Raw genomic sequence first — 19,277 nt, 5'->3', positions numbered from 1 at the left:
CTATTTTGAATTTCCAGCCCCAACCCCCAGTGTTTTGGCACTAATGTGTTGGTTTGCTTGTTGTTGTTGTTGTTTAGAGCCATACACTCACACTTGGAGACCATGCATATTTCTTCTACAGGGATTAGTTTTTGTCACACTTCCCCTCTCCTGACAATCCAATCATCTAGCTACAAGGCTACCCCAACCCCTTTCCATAATTTCAGGATGAGGAGATCTTACTGCTGCCATGGGACAAGAAGACCTTCCGTCTGGCACAGTGTTGGGCCCTAGAGCCTGACTCTCCCCTACTGTTTGTTTGCTGGGATTGTATCTCTACAGTCCAACTGAGGAGGACAAGCCCTGCTACCTTTCCCTTACTACTGAGCCAAAACCACCAGCTCCCACAGATAACCATTGATGGATACGTGTTGAAAACTCACATCAGAAGTATATGGCAGAAACTCATCTTTCTGTTTCCTGAATTGCAGGTATTTATGAGCCGCCATTTCTTATACTACTGCAGTGAACCTACCCTGGATGTGAAGATTGCCTTTTGTCAGGTGTGTGTTCCTTACAGGTAAAACAAGGTACAGTATATACTTGTACTTCCATATTTTGCAATCAGTTTTATAGTAGAATCTGTGGTAGTGATAAATCACAAGAAAGCCTCACTAATGGCTGGGAAAAGTCCTCAGTATTAAATCATGAGAATTGGTATGAATATGTCTCACACACACACACAAATAAACCATTGCTTATTTTGGTGAAACTAAAAATAAAATGATGTTAAGCAACCCACAGTGCATCTCCTAATAAAGGCAAGAGAAGTGTGGCATTTTTAAATAATGTCAATTCTGTGTATGGATTTTCAAGTTATATAGTATGAGGTTCCACTGTATTTCCAAGTATGCCATGTAATGTTGTTCTTTATTATTTAAATGCATAATATACTACTTTAACCACTAAGGATTACAGGCACTCTCTCTCTCTTTTAAATTGACTGTTTCTGAACTACAGGTGGTGGGCGGGGGAAGACATGTATAAATATTTATAACATATTTTCAGGGGGGTTTTGTACAATCATCTGAGATTTATCAATATACACTTAAAAGAAAACTCATGGTAAGTATTTGTAAGCAATAAATCAGATCCCCATCCCTCCTTCCTTCCCCTCCCCCCAAAAAAAAATTGGGTAAAGAAAGAAATTGTAAATTGGGTCTCTGACTTGACCACCTAGGAGCGCATGAACGACCCCTTTTTGTAAAAGAACGTCTCTTTCTAAGTATGATAAGATCTGGTCTGAGTTTCTGAACCTATTTTCAGTGTAGGAGCAGAGCAACCATCCCGCTTCTCTCCCCTGCCCCATTTCTTTTCCCTTTTTTGCTCTTCCTTTCCCTCTTCTATTTTTATTAATTAATTATTATTTATTTTATTTTAATTTTATGTAATGTTATTCTTAACAAAGCATTGACATCTATTGGACATGAACCTTCAAAATATAGAAGATACCAGTGGAGGAACATAGAAATTGTCCTTTGAGTATGTTTGTCAAAGCATTTGGAATACTGTGTACAAATCTGAAAAGTCCATCTTTAAAAGGATTTTGTACTTCTGAAGAAAGGTCAATCAAAATGATGAGATGATTGGAGCGCCTTCTCTGTTAAAAAAAAGTAAAAAACATTCAGGGCTTATTTGTTTAAGTCATACTTGGTCATGGTTACTCATACATTGGTTCTGTCAAGTTTGGATTACAGTAATGCACTATGCATGGGGTTGCCTTTGAAGACTGTTCAGAAATTTCAGCTAGTGCAGAATGCTACACCTAATATCTTGCCTAGCATCAGGTTTTGTGATTCTATCTGTCTATCTATCTATCTATCTATCTATCTATCTATCTATCTATCTATCTATCTATCATAGTTATATACCGCCTGATATATGTATCTCTAGACTGTGTACACAACTTAAAACACAACAGATAAAATGGAGTAAAAACCTATTAAAACAATTTTACAGAATAAAAAGTTAAAACAATTTCATGGGATAAAAACAATTAGACAGTTTAAAATTAATTTTAGTTAAAAGCCTGAGAAAACAAGTGTACTATCTTGAGAATCTTTCTAAAAGCAAACAGAGGTGGAGATTATCTTATTTTGACAGGTAGCATATTCCAAAGCCCTGGGGCAGCAACAGAGAAGGCCTGGTCTCAAATCACTACCGAAAGAGCCAGTGGCAACTATAACCAGACTTCCCCAGATGATCTTGATAGGCGACAGGGTTCATGACAGAGAAAGCGCTCTCAGGTACCCTGGACCCAAGCCGTTGAGGGCTTTATAGGTGATAACCAGCACTTTGTATTTTGCTCAGAAACATATTGGCATTTGGCAGCCAGTGCAGTTCTTTTAAAATTGGTGTTATAAAGACCCTTCTGGTTGTCCAGAGACCAGTCTGGCTGCCGCATTCTATACCAATTGTAGTTTCCATAATATGTACAAGGCAGCCCCACATAGAGTGTATTATGGTAGTGAAGCCTGGAACTTAACAGCATATGCACCACTGTTATAAGGTCATTTACCTCCAGAAATGGGCATAGCTGACGTATCAGTCAAAGCTGATAAAAAGCGTTCCTACCCACTGCCTCAAACTGAGAAACCAGAGAGAGTTTGGGATCCAGCAGCTCTCTCAAGCTACGTACCTGATCTTTCAGGGGAAGTAACAGACGGATCTAAAAAATTTCTCAGGTCCTGACCCCACACAGTCAGTAATTCCATCTTATTTGGATTCAAGTTCAGTTTGGTATACCTCATGCAGCCCATTACCACCTCCAGGCAGGAATTTAGGGAAGTTATGCCATTTCCTGATGAGGTTATGTTGCTGCTGTATTAGTTGTATTGGTTGCTGGTCTGAGCATGATTCAAGGTGCTTGCTATAACCCTTAAAACCCAAACAGCTTTGACTAAGTATCTAAAAACTATCTCTCCTAGAACAAACTGCCTCTTCCCTAAGATCATCTGATGAGGCTCTCTTACACTTCCGACGATTGTTGGAAACCCAGCTGGTGGTGACACTGTGTTGACATATAAGTGGGCATTTTCCACTGTAATCTTTGGAACTCATTGCCTCAGGAGATTAGATCTGCAGGCTAATTTTTTTTTTTGTTTCAAGAAGCGTTTTGAGTGGGTTGCATGGCCTTTCCTTTTTGTTCTTTCCTCCTGTTTGGTTGGTGTTTTTATTTTATCAATTTTTTAATTTTTATTTTATTTGCATTGTGATTTTTACTTTATTTTGAGCCTCTTTGGACACTGCTTCAAGGGGAAAGGCAGGATATCAGTGGCTGATTTCCTGACTAAATTACTCACTGGAAGTCCTGTTGAAATTAATAGGACAAACTTAAATGAATGCCTAACTTGTCCTATTAATTTCAGTGGAACTTCCAGTTAGTAAAGGCTGTCAGCAGATGTTTTTACATGCATGCATGCATGCATGCATGAATACTTGGGGCCATAACATTGGCATGGCCCTTATCATTTGTTTTGCTCAGACAGCATGGACAGTGCCTAGTTCAGCACCACAACTTCTTGATGGTCTGGTGTGGAGGTCCTCCATGCAGCTTCCTGATATGGAGAGACTCTTTGTGCAATGGACAGGCTCAGAAGGTAGTAAACTTGCAAATATTATATTCTCCAGTTTATGGTGCCCACACATGGAAGCAGCTTTTTCCAGGCTCTATGTGGAGGCTATAACCTGAAACCAGGGGTGTATCTAGGGTGGGTCAGGCAGGGCACGTGCCCTGGGCGCCACTTGAAGTGGGGCGCCAGTTTTTTAAATTTAATTTTTTAAAAAAAAAATGGCAGCCAAAAACAAAATGGCCACTGTGCATGCTCAAATGGCCTATGTGAGGCCCTAGGCCATGCCAGGCCTCACAGAGGCCATTTGAGCACGCATGGTGGCCATTTTCTTTTTAACGGCCAGTTTAAAAAAAAATTTTTTTTAATGGCCACCGCACATGCTCAAATGTTCCCTGTGAGGCCCTAGAGGCCAGTGGGGGGAGGGAGAACCTTTGCAGACACCCCCCCCACATGGCCTTTAGGAAGCCCCCCGAAGGGGCTACAGGTAAAAAAAAATTTTTTTTAATTAATTTAATATAAGTCACTGTACACATATTCAGATTGGCACTATGTACAGAGAATCACGGCTTGTGAATACTGAGCTGAAGCTTATGAGCTAGGATTGTATTCATTTGCTCTTACTTTGCTTCTTGTGATAAGTGAGTTAGATGTGATGTCAATAATATGGCTATTAATGGTGAGTTTGTCTTTGAATCAGTGTGAAATCCTTAGTATTAAGGCCCACTGGGAGTTTCTTGCTCTCTTGCTCTCATTTTAGCTGTCTTTCTGAAATACTAGACTATATTCCAAGCAGTGACATAGTTTACTCTGCTTATCCTTTAATTATTTTCAGAGTATCTGGGAAAAGTAAAATTCTCCATTGATGCTGCAATGCATAGTAGAGAATTAGACAGGCACTTCTGTTTAGTTTTTCCAAGTACACCTCCACATAGTATTTGGGTATTTCATGAGCCCCAGCATACTGAAATGTGTAGTTTTCCAGCATTTTTTGGTCTGGCTGCGTCCACTGCTAAATAGATTTTGAAATATTAAAAGTAATGAGCTTGACTTGTATTTTTGAGCTGATATTATGGTAAAGTTATCTGAAAGGTGGGTGTCAGATATTTGGACAGGGGGCGCAATTTCAGTGCTTGCCCTAGGAGCTATTTTCCCTAGATACGCCTCTGCCTGAAACAGCCTAAACACAGCAATTCTTCTGGAGATAATTTGAGAATATAAGTCCTGATCATTTAAACTCTGAGGCCAAAATTAAATTCAATATGCTATACAGTTAAGGAAAGAGTATTCAAATATTGGTTCCACTGATTGGTTGAAGGGCTTGCCTAGTAACATACATATGTGTTTAGCATAATGACAACCTATCTGTGAAGAAGAAGTGTTTCCATTATCTAAGCAAAAATTGGGGGGAGGGGCTTGTTTTTATATTCAGTAAACAGTGCTGAGCCTTTCAGTCTTGTCATTGATTTTCATTATGTGATGCAAAGCCAGTAAATAGCTTCCTGAGAAATAACCTGAAAATAGTGTTGCCTCTTGAGATGTGACACTAATTCCCTTTTTAAGAAGTGCATTACTAAATCAGATACAGCTGATAGAAAGACAAAACATTAAAATGAAGGTCTTAGATGGTCTTAAATAGGTGTTTAATATGAAGGAAGAGAGGAGTGCTCTTGAACTGGTACGAAATGGTGTGGGTTCCATAGGCAGACTTCCAGTCTTGCTTTATACTTCTCCATTTAGATTAGAGAGTGCTGTAAACCATGTATTGCATTACTTCATTCCCATATGATTCTAGATACAATGGATAGAGTGTGTTGAGCCCAGGTTCAAATCCCTTCTCAGCTCTGAAGATTATTGGTAACCTTGGGCAAGCCACATGATATTGTCATCCCTGTATTGTACTATCCCAGATGTGCACATTGTGAGTCACACTTTTGAATGATCTGCTCACATTCAGATCTTTCTGCAAGTTGAAATCTAATGCAACTGGGAGAAGGCTGACAAAAAAGTGACACTTCAAATTTGCTAGCTTTCCATCTGCTGGAAGATTAGAGTGTGGAGCTGCATTCAGATATGCACCTGACGACATGCACATCAGTATTGTCCTGAAAGGACTATAGTGTAGACTGTTGGTCCAGCTGTTCTTTGAGTGTCATCTATCTCTCACTAACACTGGATGTTATTTTGGGAGTCCAAGGCTAGTGAAGAAGTTATCTCTAAGGTAGACAAAGCTGATAAGAACCAAGACTTGAGTTGGCACTGAATTTTACCAGAGGAACATTTGAGGTTCCTGCTTGGGAGAACCTTCTAAGGAATTGTGAGGGAGGCAGCAACAACAAAAAAGTTTCAATAGGAGTAGTGAAATGTAAGAGAGGCTCATCACATCTCTGCAGTGAACATCATAATGATAACCAAATGAATCTCTTCTGACCATGTACTTCCTCTGCTCAGCTTTATGCCGTCATGAGAATAAATGGCCTTAATTCTCCTGAGTGTTTCGCTAACCACTAACTAACTAGAGGAAGGCTTGCTAGGTCTGGCCTTTCTGTCCATACTCCATTAAGACGGAAGGGTCTCATGTAATGTTGCACATTATTCACGTAAAGTGCATTAACTTACCAGGTCTCTTCCGCGTTAGAACGAGATCTTTCATTCTTTGTCTTCTGCATCCATTCCATCAACATCAGCGTAATGGCTATTGAAATGACTGAGGCGATTGCATACATTAATTGTCCAGAGGACTGCAGTAATATGGGTCGGTTTCATTTTCAAAGTTAATATAATTGATTTTAACATCCATTGATTAAAAATAACCAGCTCAGTGTGTTACTGAGTATAAATCTCAGTGCATTTGCTGGAAGGATCCTGAGGGCTTCAATTCATTTCAAAGAGCCAGTTTGGTTGTAAAAATGATAGAATCCTACTCTACATGGTGGCTGTGAGGAGGAAGAAGATAAATATTGTAATACAAGCTGTGCAATGGATGTACTTCATAAATGTTCAACAGGTGTGAACCTCCATTATCTTAAATCTTGGTAATCTGAGACTATAAAGGGGCATAATTTCAGTCATATCCCTGAAGCGCCAATCCCCTGGCGGAATCCCCCCCTGCACGATGCTCTGTGTGCGGTGTACTATGGGATATGCAGAGGCCGGGATAACAAGTCCTGGCCTCTTTTTATCCACATTGCTCTCAACAGCGTGGGTTGTGTGGGTAGGAGTGTGAAGAACTGGTTCTGTTTGAACTTGGTTCAAATAGAACTGACCCAGTTCAACTGGTTCAGACTCAAACTGAACCGGGCCCCCCAAAAGGGGTGCTGGTCCGAGTTCGAACCAGTTTGGAACTGGTTCAGTGGTTCGAAGGTGCATGCTTGTAAAGGGGAATCTGGTGAGGATTCCCCTTTACAAGCAAAGGGGAGAACCCTGCCTACCTGGAAAAAAACCCCTAATGGGGTGGTGAGAAGGCACCTGGGCATGGCACAGCTCTTCTGCTACGCCGCACAGAAGTGCCACCTTGCTGCCACTACTAGAGGTTTTCCCCCCAGGTAGGCAGGGTCCCCCCCTTGCTTGTAAAGGGAAATCCGATGAGGATTCGGGGTCCAGTTTCAGTTTGAGTCTGAAACAGTAGAACTAGGCCAGTTCTATTTGAACCAGGTTCAGATAAGATTCCCTTTTACAAGCATGCCCCTTGAACTGCTGAACAGGTTCCAAACCAGTTTGGCCCAGTTCAACACTTAGGCCGAACTGGGGGCCAGTTCAAGTTTGGCTCAAATGCGAACTGAACTGCTGGAATAGGTTTGTGCACAACCCTATATGGGCGTGCTGCTTGCGCACTGCAGGGGCTGGAAGGATCATTTGGGGGAAGTTAGGTTGAACCCTGCCTTCTTCCCCAAGTGATTTGTTGCATGTGTGAAACAGCCATCACAGCTTTACTATATCCTGACATCACCTCAAATACAAATCTTAAGTGTGAGAATTCATTCAGCTTCAGGTCAACAAGGACCAGTGAGCATGGTAAGGTTGCCACATGGTGTCAGTTCCATGTTCATGTGGTGAGTTCTTTGTCAGGAGCTACTCACCACATAGATTGAGTAATTTTCTCCAAAGTACTATCGTGGCTCTCCCCCTAGCCATGGGGTGGTATCTGAAAACATCTGGACTGGCATGGTGCTACTGCACCCCAGTGGCTTTCCATGTGTAACAGCTGGCATTTTCAAGACTGTGCAAACAGTCTTGGAATGGTATGTGCAATGTACATCACAGAGTTTGTTTGTTTGATTGTTTATTTATAATATTTATATACTGCCTGATATATACATCTCTAGGTGGTGTACATAATCAAAATTACAATATAAAAGTAAAAACAAACAAAACACTTTCACAGAATAAAACCAATTAAAAACAATTCACAGAATAAAACCATTAAAATGATTTCACAGGATAAAACAAACAGTTTAAAATTAATTTTAAGTAAAAGCCCGAGAAAACAGGTGTGTCTTGAGGGTCTGTTTTAAAGCAATCAGAGATGGAGAAGCTCTTATTTTGACAGGGAGTGCATTCTAAAACCCAGGGGCAGCCACAGAGAAGGCTCAGCCCTGAGTCGCCATTGGTGGTAACTGTTGGAAATTCTCTGTGGTGAGAGAATCCCTTTCTCATTATAGCAGAGTGCACAGAGGCACAACACAGCGGTAGTTTAGTTAAGCGTGCGTGTATACTAAGAGTAAAGTAACTTGGAGCCAATTCATAGTTTCAAATCAATATAAAAGGCATTTATTAAGGAACTCCATTCTAGATAGGAAAGTAAGGAGTTAGGATCTCTAATCTATCTATCTAGCTGGATGCAGATGGATTCTGCATCTTCTCTGCACATATGGTGCAGGGAGAGAGGCTTGCCATGTTGCAAGGTAGGAAGGCAGGTAGGAAGAGAGAGAGGAAGGAAGTTGACTCCCTAAGAGTAGCAATCTACATTTCAAAGGGATAGCATCAGAGCAGTGGAGAAGGGATGACCAATGTCTTGACTCTCTAGCCCTCTGACTTACTAGTCTGTCCTCCACTGTCTGAGACAAAGAGACAGCGCAAAGTCCTTTAACTTCCAACATAACTATAATCGGTCCTCCCCAGATGATCTTAATAGGCATCAAGGTTCACAACAAAGAAGGTGATCTCTTAAATACCCCAGACCTAAATCATTCAGGGCTTTATAGGTTGTTGTTGTTGTTGTTGTTGTTGTTGTTGTTGTTGTTGTTGTTGTTGTTATTATTATTTATTTATTTATTTATTTATTTATTCAATTTCTATACCGCCCTTCCAAAAATGGCTCAGGGCGGTTTACATAGAGAAATAATACATAAATAAGATGTATCCCTGTCCCCAAAGGGCCCACAATCTAAAAAGAAACATAAGATAGACACCAGCAACAGTCACTGGAGGTACTGTGCTGGGATGGATAGGGCCAGTTACTCTCCCCCTGCAAAATAAAGAGAATCACCACATTAAAAGGTGCCTCTTTGCCAAGTTAGCAGGGGTAAAGTAATGACCAGCACTTTGTATTTCGCTCAGAAACCCAATCATCATCATCATCATCATCATCATCATCATTTATTTATTTTTACATTTATATCCCGCTCTTCCTCCAAGGAGCCCAGAGCGCTGTACTACATACTTGAGTTTCTCCTCACAACAACCCTGTGAAGTAGGTTAGGCTGAGAGAGAAGTGACTGGCCCAGAGTCACCCAGCTAGTATCATGGCTGAATGGGGATTTGAACTCGGGTCTCCCCGGTCCTAGTCCAGCACTCTAACCACTACACCACGCTGGCTCTCATATCGGCAACTAGTGCAGTTCTTTCAGAATCTGTGTTATATGGTCCCTTCGTGTTGTCCTAGAGGCCAAACTGGCTGCCACATTCTGTACAAGTTGTAGTTTCCAAACTATGTACAAAGGCAGCCCCATGTAGAGTGCATTAGAGTAGTCAAGCCTGGAGGTCACCAGCATATCCATTGCCATTTTAAGGTCATTTGCCTCCAGAAATGGGTGTAGCTGACATATCAGCTGAGTTATAAATTTATTGAGCAACGAACCACTGAGTGATGCAACACTGAGTGATGCAAAGGAATGTTTGAATAAGCCCTCAGTAATACTTTAATATGTGGAAGTGCAAAGGACATTGGTGTGCATTGCGTTTTCTGTTCTAATAGTGGTAGGTGGTCAATTTCTGGGTTCTTTGTCAAGAGCTCCCTGGCTAGAATTGGGAGCCCCTGCCTTGATGCACAATGGCCCATCTAGTGAGCCGCTGGGGCTAGAGGTGGAAGAATCACTCTAGCACAGAAGGGTTCCCTGGTTTGTGGAGACTCTGCCTACCCTGGCTAGCTGTTGGTTTTCTTCAGTGCCTATAAAGGCTCTCCTATGAAGGCTTCCTGTTCAGATTGGGACTTGGCCAGGGCAGTGATAACCTTTCCTGGTTTTTGTTTATTGACCTCCGGGCTCTGAGCCCTTCAATCTGACTCTTGGCCGGGGCTGGCCCAAGGATTTCTGGAGCCCCAGGTGAAGCCTGGCTTTGGCGGCCCCCATCCCCTTCACCCATGTGCATGGGCGGCTCCTGTCCTCCGAGCGAGCCATCCCCGTCTCCTGCCCAGCCTCCCACTTGCTCTCTTTGCTGCTCTGCATCCGCCTGCTACTCCTGCTGGTTCTGGGACAGCCAACCTGCCTCAACGTATTATAATGACATTGTAGTGCGATGCAGCTATGCAATATTAATGTGCTGAAGCACATCAGCTTCTCATTTTAATGCCTCGCAGCAGGCTGGCTCTGGGGCAAGAGCAGCAGAGGAATCCAGCAAGGAAAGAAAATGGGTAGGTGAGCAATCGGGACAGGGATGGGGAGCGCCCACTCACTCAACCACCCACTTGCCTGCTCAGTCAAATGACAGGAAGCTCCCGCCCACGGAGCACCCCCACAAGCTCTCCTTGTCCTCCTTGTTGCTGCAGCCATCAGCTGCAGGCAAGCACCTGCACTCCAATGGAGTATAGTTTCAGTTCACAGGGTGGCACCTGACCCAGGGTGTCAGTGCCCCTCCCTGCTTGGTGCCCTAGGCCAGGGATCCTCAACGTTGGGCCCCCAGATGTTCTTGGACTTCAACTCCCATAATCCCCAGCCCCAGTGGCCTTTGGCTGGGGATTATGAGAGTTGAAGTCCAAGAACATCTGGGGGCCCAACACTGAGGATCCCTGCCCTAGGCAACCACCTAGTTTGCCTAGGGCAGTAGTGGCCAGGTGAGTGGCGGAAGCGATCCCCCGCCGCAGGGGGTTCTGGGTGGTGCGCTGCTGCTCCTAGCAGCATTCAGGTGTGGCAAGTGCAGAGGTAAGCACCAATTGATTTAAAGGTGCCTCTTGCCACCTCCACCCCAGCGGCTCCCGCACTGGCTGCTACTGGCCTAGAGAACGAGCTGTCCCTGCTCCTGGCTTCCTCTCAATGGATACCTACATCTCATCTCTTAAATTTGTTTCTTAGCATCACTTTATTCCACAGACAGAGCTTGAACCAGATGAATGTTTTTCCATACAAATTAACGCACTTGTGGGTGGACAGAATCTAATGAAGTCTACACATTAGCTATCATTTGGAGTATTACATTCACAGCCCATAAATCGAGAGATGCACCATAAAAGTACCGAATATCACAACTTCTGGAAACCAGTTTCCTTATAAGTGAACCCTAGAAGAACTTAACTTCTGGAGAATTTGACCCAGACTTTACCATCTGGCTACCTCATGAATTATATTCTTCTGTATCTACTACTGCTTTTTCATAAAGTTTCTTCAGCATCAACAGTGCACTTGACACTATAGAAATTGCAAAAGATTGATAGTTTATGGTGCTGAAGCATAATCTGCTGCTCACAGAAAAAAAGGTACTTATCTGATTAATGGGGGTACTTTGCCTTGCCTGCTTTGTGGAATTTTTCCAAGAAAAGTAATTTTAACAAAGGAAAGATGATAAGATCAGAGTCTGAAAAATAAATAAAAAGATAACAAATGCTGTTCTAAGGGGATGTTATTTTTTTTAAATGATCATGGCCATAACCAGCATGCCCAGGATGGTGCCACTTAAGTGTAGGTGCACTCAAAAGCTGTATAGGGGGTGTTGATGGCACTATGTACCCAGAACCCATAGTCCTTTATGCATGTGGAAGCTCCACATTTTGTTGTCTAAGTGGGCACCCAGGTTAGATCACCTCTCTTGTTTTAACACTGCAATCCATAGTTTTGCTTTCAAAAGAGTTTGGCCCATTATACCTGACTCCATTGTAGGTTAAGCAAATTCCAACTGCTCAGCCTCACTTCTTTTGCATCAGAGGCTCTGAATAGGAATTGCTGCCTAGTAGATGTGGCTAAAGGGCAACACTGGAAAGACCAAGGACAAGACAACATGAACCATTCTGGCACTGTGTGGACACTGTGTTATTTACTGGCTGATATCCAGACTAGTGACCAGGGATGTGCAAATCAATTCTGGTACAGATTAATTTGTACCCAGATCTAGTTGATTTGGGCAATTTGAAGACAGAACAAATCACTCCTGTGCTCCATTGGCTAGATTTCGGTCCAAATCAATTCTGTAAGATTTTATTCGAATTGCTTCAAGATTCATAAGAACATAAGAACAGCCCTGCTGGATCAGGCCCAATGCCTATGTAGTTCAGCATCCTGTTTCACACAGTGGCCCACCAGATGATGCTGGAAACCTACAGGGCATGCCCTCTTTCCTGCTGTTACTCCCCTGCAACTGATATTCAGAGGCATCCTGTCTCTGAGGCTGGAGGTGGCCTGTAACCTTCAGACTAGTAGCCGTTGATAGACCTCTTCTCCATGAAGCTATCCAAACCTCTCTTAAAGCCATCCAAACTAGTAGCTAGCACCACATCTTGTGGCAGAGAATTCCACAAGTTGATTATGCGTTATGTGATAAAGTACTTCCATTTGTTGGACCTAAATTTCTTGGCAATCAATTTCATGGGACGACTCCTGGTTCTAGTGTTATGTGTATGAGAGAGTGTGTTGTAGCCTTTCCAGGTGTTGTAGCCTTGCCTCATAAGAAAAGTGCTCTAGGCCCCTGATCATCTTGGTTGCCCTCTTCTGCACCTTTTCCAGTTCTACAATGTCCTTTTTTAGGTGTGGTGATCAGAATTGTATGCAGTGTCCCAGGTGTGGCCACACCATAGTTTTGTATAAGGGCATTATAATATTAGTAATTTTATTTTCAGTCCTCTTCCTAATGATCCCTAGCATGGAATTGGCCTTTTTCACAGCTGCCACACATTGAGTTGAAACTTTCAATGAGCTGTCCACCACGACCCCAAGATCCCTCTTCTGGTCAGTCACCGACAGCTCAGATCTCAACATTGTATACTTAAAGTTGGGGTTTTTCATCACAATGTGAATCACTCTACACTTGTCAACATTGAACTGCATTTGGCATTTTGTTGCCCACTCCCCCAGTTTGGAGAGATCCTTTTGGAGCTCCTCACAATCCACTTTGGATTTCACTACCCGAAAGAGTTTGGTATTATCTGCAGATTTGGCCACCTCACTGCTAACCCCTACATCTAGATCATTTATGAATAAATTAAAAAGCACCGGTCCAAGTACAGATCCCTGAGGGAATCCACTTCTGACTTCCCTCCATTGTGAAAACTCTCCATTTATACCTACCCTCTGTTTCCTGTCCTTCAACCAGTTAGCAATCCACACATGTACTTGTCCCCTTATCCCATGACTACCAAGTTTTCTCAAGAGTCTTTGATGAGGAATTTCATCAAAAGCTTTCTGGAAGTCCAGGTATTCTATGTCAACTGGATCTCCTTTATCCACACACTTGTTGACACTCTCAAAGAACTCCAAAAGGTTTGTGAGGCAGGTTTTTCCTTTGCAGAAGTCATGCTGGTTCTCCCCCAGCAGGGCCTATTGTTCTATGTGCTTTACAATTTGATCCTTGAGAATGTGTTCCATCAATTTGCCTGGAACAGACGTTAGGCTAACTGGCCTGTAATTTCCCGGATCGCCCCTAGATCCCTTTTTGAAAACCGGTGTTACATTAGTTCCCTCTTATCATTTCCTCCAGTTTCCCTGCTTTCATTTTTGTTTTAAATAAAAGCTAAGCTCTAGCCCTTGTAGAAGTAGAGTTACGAAGCAAAATGTGTGGTCACTGTTTTTCAAGTGTTTGGATGCTTTGGTGCATAATAACCTTTCCTCATAATGAATCCCTATGAGGATTTATTACACACTAAAGAATCTAAACATCTCAAAAATTCCTAAAATATAAACTGAGTATCCAGTGGCTTGCAGGTTGTGGGGTTGTTGGCACATGGTTTGCCACTAATTTCCCACCCCCACCTGCAAATCAGTGGAGTCAAAATGAACAGAAGGAATGAAGGTGTGTAATGAAGACACCACAGAATCTAAACAGTTCAAACATTCCAAAAAAATAAACCCAGTGTGTGTGTCTGTGTAGTTGACACATGGCAGTTGACAGTTGGCACTGTCTAATAACAGTCAAAATGAGCAGAAGAGATGATGGCATGTAATGAATCCTCATAGGGATTCATTATGAGGAAAGGTTATTAGTCACCAAAGAATCTAAACACTTCAATATTCCTAAAAAATAAACTGAGTACCCCACTGCCTTGCAGGTGTGAGGTGGGTGTAGTTGGCAGATGGCAGTTGACAGTTGGCACTGTCCAAAGACAGTCAAAATGAACAGAAGAAATAAAGTTGTGCAATGAATCCTCATAGGGATTCATTATGAGGAAAGGTTATTATATACCAAAGAATCCAAACACTTGAAAAATAGTGACTGCACATTTTGCTCCATAACTCCACTTCTACAAGGGCTAGAGCTTAGCTTTTTTAAAAAAAATAATAATTTAAATAAGCTTTAAAGCTTTATTAAAGCTGGGGGTCCATGTTAGTGTTAGGATAGGGCGACTTTGAATCTCCATTATTTCCTATGGCAGAAACATGCAAAATCAAGTAAAAACAAAAGAAAAAATAATTAAAAACCCACCAAGTGCCCCACTGCCTTGAAATTGGGTGGTAGGTGGCACCCATGGGGACCTACCCACCACCCAAATTTGGTGCCCCCAGGACCTTTATAAGTGATCCAAATTGATCCAAAGCAAATCCAATCCAAATCAAATCTGGGGTGATTTGGGGTGGCAGATTAGGACACAAAACAAATAAGGGATAATTGTTTTAAAGGGTCTTTGATGTTTGTGAACTGCCCTGAGCTATTTTGTAAGGGCGGTCTAAAAATCGAACAAATAACAAATCAAATTTTAAAAAATGTGCACAGCCCTACTGGTGGTGATGTACAAAACAAAGTTTTGCATGTGTACTTTTGCCCATCTCCCCATCCCTCTGCTGCCCCTGATGCTCCCAGAAAATATTTTCTGGAGGGTCCCACAACCCTCAAGGACATATTTTGGGGGGCATCAGGAGCAGCAGGGGGAAGGGGTGAATTGGTGAGAATTGCTGCTCTCCCACTGTGCACACAAAACTTTGTTTCATGCACGTGTCTTTTGGATGTCAGCCTGTTTCTAGTATTAGTGTTAATGTGGTGTTATTGGGAGAGCTTTTGTAAACCACACTGAGAATCTCTTGATGCTACAAAGTGTTTGAAATATAAATGTAATTTATATAAGTTATATTATATTAATATAACTTATTAATATAAGTATTTATATAATGTATCACAATAGTATATAATGATATTTAATAATATGTAAATAATCTGAAGTATCTCTGTGATAGGGTCTCCTTTGAACATGCTCAAAGTAATGTTCAGTTACTATCAGCCTTGTTTTCCCACCAGCCCTTTACCCATGTTGCAAGAGGAAGTAATTTAGTCTGCTATCTACCTTGGTTCAGGATACAGAAGGTCACCTTGTACCTGTTCACGTTCTGAGAAACTGCAAAAAGCAAAGCTCACACATGTTCCCTTAATATTTTCTTTAAATCTGGCCCCACGATTGCTTTTCGGGGAGGAGGAGTCAAAATTCCCTTGATACGTGTGTCATTAGCTGTAAGTGAAGGGCACTAGCTCTGCTCTTGACTGTTTATAGGTCTCCATGCTCCATTATGTCTTTTACACCCTTCCTGCACCAGCTTTGAAGGATTTTATATAATCATAAATAAGATGATTGAATTCGCAAAGCTACATGATTGCTCATAAAATGTTCCTCTCACACAAATAAACATTGTTCTTTCCTACCTGACCCTACTGAATTGAGTCAGCTGTGGTTTCTGTCATTTGTAGAATGTCCTAAATACTGACAAACATTGACTACTCTGCTATCAGAATCTTGCAGAAAGGCCTGAGTTTGTATCTTCTAAATAGCACAAATGCCTACTAGTGCTAAATTTCAAAAATAAGGTGTGTCAGCCTCTCAAATATGCTTGTAAGTCATGCTGTTTGACATGGAAGACGATGCAGTTATGCACATGACCACTGGGTGGGCTCAGGGAAAGCTGTGCTGAACTTTGCTTCCCCCTCAGCTGATCCTCCCTCACTGGTGGGATGCATGGATCGTGCTCTCTCCATGTTGTTTGGAGCAGTGCAGGTCTCCGGAGGTCAGGAGAAGGCGTCCCAGCCTCCAGATATTCCAGATTGCACTGTGTGATGTGCATGGTGCATTTGGGAATCCTCTAGAAGTCAGGCACTCTTGGTGCCCAACTCTCTGGAGACAGCCCGAGCATACACATGACTCTGGTGCTGGAGTTAAGGGTGCGCTTACACCCTTAACCTTTAAAAGTCTGGGGTGAAAAGTAAGGTTAGGCAGCGGCAGTATCGGGAGGGATCCAGTGCTGCACACGAACAGCCTAGCCCCGGCTGGGCTGCCATAGCCCGGGTTAGGCTTCTCGTGTGGATAGGCATATTCTCTGGGATGGTGAAGTATCCCAACAAGGTTTAATCCTCAGCATCTCCATGTTAAACTAGGGAATACTCCCATCTGAAACCTAGAGAGCTGCTACAAGTCAGTGCAGCCCAGGGGTAGGCAGCTTGATACTCTAGCCATTGTTAAATTACATTAAGAAATAAATTATGGCTGGAGATGATGGGGAGTTATAGTTCAATAACAGCTGGAGTGCCAAGGATGCCTATCTCTGGTGTAGACAGTAATGAACTAGGTGGACCACTGTTCTGACTCTAGTATAAGACAATGTTTTAGGTTCCTAACTCTGCCTAAAGGCTCTTTCTTATAATATCATGGAGAGAGCCTTATGAAACTAGAGTTGCTGCAGAAATCCAGAATGTGGGGATTTGGGTGGTCTGTTTTTTTCAGACTTACTTTGTACATCCAGCTAAATAGACCAGATGCCTTAAATATAGCCAGAAAGTACTGAAATAGCTCAGCTTTCTAAAATGTCTCCTGGGTCTTCAATGTGTCCCAAAATGTCACTATATGTGTGATGAGGCCTAGTGGACAGAATGTCAGACTTGGAGCAGGAAGAGCTGTCTTGGAATCTCTGAGGTCATTCACACAATCAAAAACTGTGTTCTACCTGGATTTGGGAGCTGTGTGTGCTCCCAGTTTTTAGTTGTGTGGAAGCAAGGTAAGAGGAAAACCTTCTGCTCAGATTTTCCTCCTACCTTCTTCCATACAACTGAAAATTGGGAGCACATACATCTCTCAAACCCAGGTAGAACAGTTTTTTTATTGTGTGAATGACCTCTCTGTTTAGCCATGAAGCTCATTAGGTGGCCTTGGGAAGTTGCTGAGGTCACTCACACAACCGAAAACAGTGTCACACCCAGATTTGGGAGCTGTGTGTGCTCCCAGTTTTTGGTTGTGTGGGTGAAAGGTAGGAGGAGGGAGAAATGATTGTGTGGAATCAAGGTTAAGGATTTGCACGAACCTGTTTGGTATTCTATTCCTAGAACGCAAAACAGGTCTGGAACCCTGCGTTTGAACTGGTTTGAACACGGGGGTGGGGGTACCTTTAAGGATGGGGAGGGTGCACTTACCTCCCTCACTCCATCGCCACATTTCCCCCACCAGTGCTCCCTTGAAAACCGGACCAACGGGGCAGCAGAGTACCTCCCTGCTGCCCCATCCCCTCTTCAGTCTGGAAGTGACTGGAAGTAGAGTGCGCATGTGTGCACATTGGTGTGTGAGCGAGCGCGATGTGTGCCTGCATGCCCCCGGTGTGCACACGCTACTTCTAGTCACTTCCAGACTGAAGAGGGGACGGGGCGGCAGAAAGGTACTCTGCCGCCCTGCCAGTCCAGTTTCAAGGGAGCGCTGGCAGGGGAAACATGGCGGGCAGTGGGTAAGTGCACCCTCCCCCATCCTTAAAAGTGTCTACCCTGCCTTTGAACCTGCCTCTGCCAGTTTCTGTGCACATCCCTCATCAAGGTAGGAAGCAAAGTTGGGTAGGGCACAGTTTTCGGTTGTGTGAATGACCTCACTATCTCAACCTAATATGTACTGTGGGGTTGCTGTAATAAAAACATTCAGTATACCCCTGTAAGCTGCTGTGTGGTTTTTGGAGTATTGTATACATGATAAATAAAGAGCTTCCCCACTGCTGTACTAACATTTGCATACGCGCACTGAAACTATGCTGGGTGAATGCTGGTTGCTCCAATGAAAGGCACAGCAGGCTTTGAACATCCACACATGACTCTGTCCCCTGCCGTCTATACATAGAGAGCAAGACTGTACTCGAAATCTGTTTCTTTAAAGAAAGAAACCAGGTGGGGGATTATGAATTCCTTGCTCAATATATGACTCTTAATTTACCGTAATATTTTTTAATTGCTTCTCTGGAATCATATATTCTGTTTGAATTGACACATTTATTTGGGAGTTTCAAATGAGCTACCTACATCCTCCAAATGAGCTACCTATAATTAAGCAGCAATATCCAGCAGGGTGGTCATTCTCAGGGGATAACTGCCAGTTGTAGAACACATTCTGGCCTCAAGCAAAACAAAGGCTAGCTGACCTTGACAAAGTCAATTTACCCATTTTAATGACTACCTTCATGGAGCATTGATGTTTAACTATTACAAACATCAATGGTTTTAGAGACTTTCCTACCATTTTTATGAATTATTCCCTCCTCTGCGGCATCAAAGAATCAGAATATAGGTTGCATAGAATGCTGTCAGTATGGCTGAAGTTAAAGAACTGCATAGGCTGCAGTCTTGAAGTCACTTGCTAGGGAGCAAGCCCCACTGAATACAGTGGGACTTACTTCTGAGTGGATGTGCAGAGAATACGCTGTAAGGGAAGTTAGGGCACCCAGTGGCTTACAGTACATGCCCTGCCGTGCAACATGGCGATGCCAAACCTGCCTGCACCACAACAGGGCTCTAATACATGCAGCCACGCTCTAATACACGCTCTAATACATGCAGTCAATCGCATAAGGCAGCACTCCTGATACTGCCCTCCTATGCTGTTGCATAGGAGGGCAGTATCAGGATTGCTGCCTTATGCGATTTCTCCCAGTGGGTGTTGTGCAAGTTATGCAACTGCACAAGAGGCAGCAAGCACTGCCCTCTTGCACAGCAGCGTGGCTGTATATGCTAGAGTCCCAAGGTGGTGTGGGTGGATCTGGTGCTACCCACATTACACTGAGGGGCACATAAGCCAGCATTCTTAAC

General features: G+C 42.9%; 1 protein-coding gene across 14 annotated transcripts in view; it reads left to right on the top strand.

Moving 5' to 3' along the window:
- The window catches only part of MAPK10 (mitogen-activated protein kinase 10), a 335,464-nt gene that overhangs the window by 170,295 nt on the left and 145,892 nt on the right, over positions 1 to 19,277 (top strand). For 9 of the 14 annotated variants that reach the window (XM_053253742.1, XM_053253743.1, XM_053253747.1 and 6 more), the window contains one exon: positions 471 to 542. The exons of 1 other annotated variant lie outside the window; for it this stretch is intronic. In XM_053253742.1, coding sequence (XP_053109717.1) covers positions 471 to 542 — 72 coding nt within the window. Of the gene's footprint in view, positions 1 to 470; positions 570 to 19,277 lie in introns of all 14 variants that reach the window. 4 more of the 14 variants (XM_053253753.1, XM_053253751.1, XM_053253752.1 and 1 more) reach the window with 1 other exon arrangement.

The sequence above is a fragment of the Hemicordylus capensis genome, chromosome 5 (assembly GCF_027244095.1).
Source record: "Hemicordylus capensis ecotype Gifberg chromosome 5, rHemCap1.1.pri, whole genome shotgun sequence".
Lineage (NCBI taxonomy): Eukaryota > Metazoa > Chordata > Lepidosauria > Squamata > Cordylidae > Hemicordylus > Hemicordylus capensis.
This window is presented reverse-complemented; position numbering and strand designations above follow the sequence as displayed.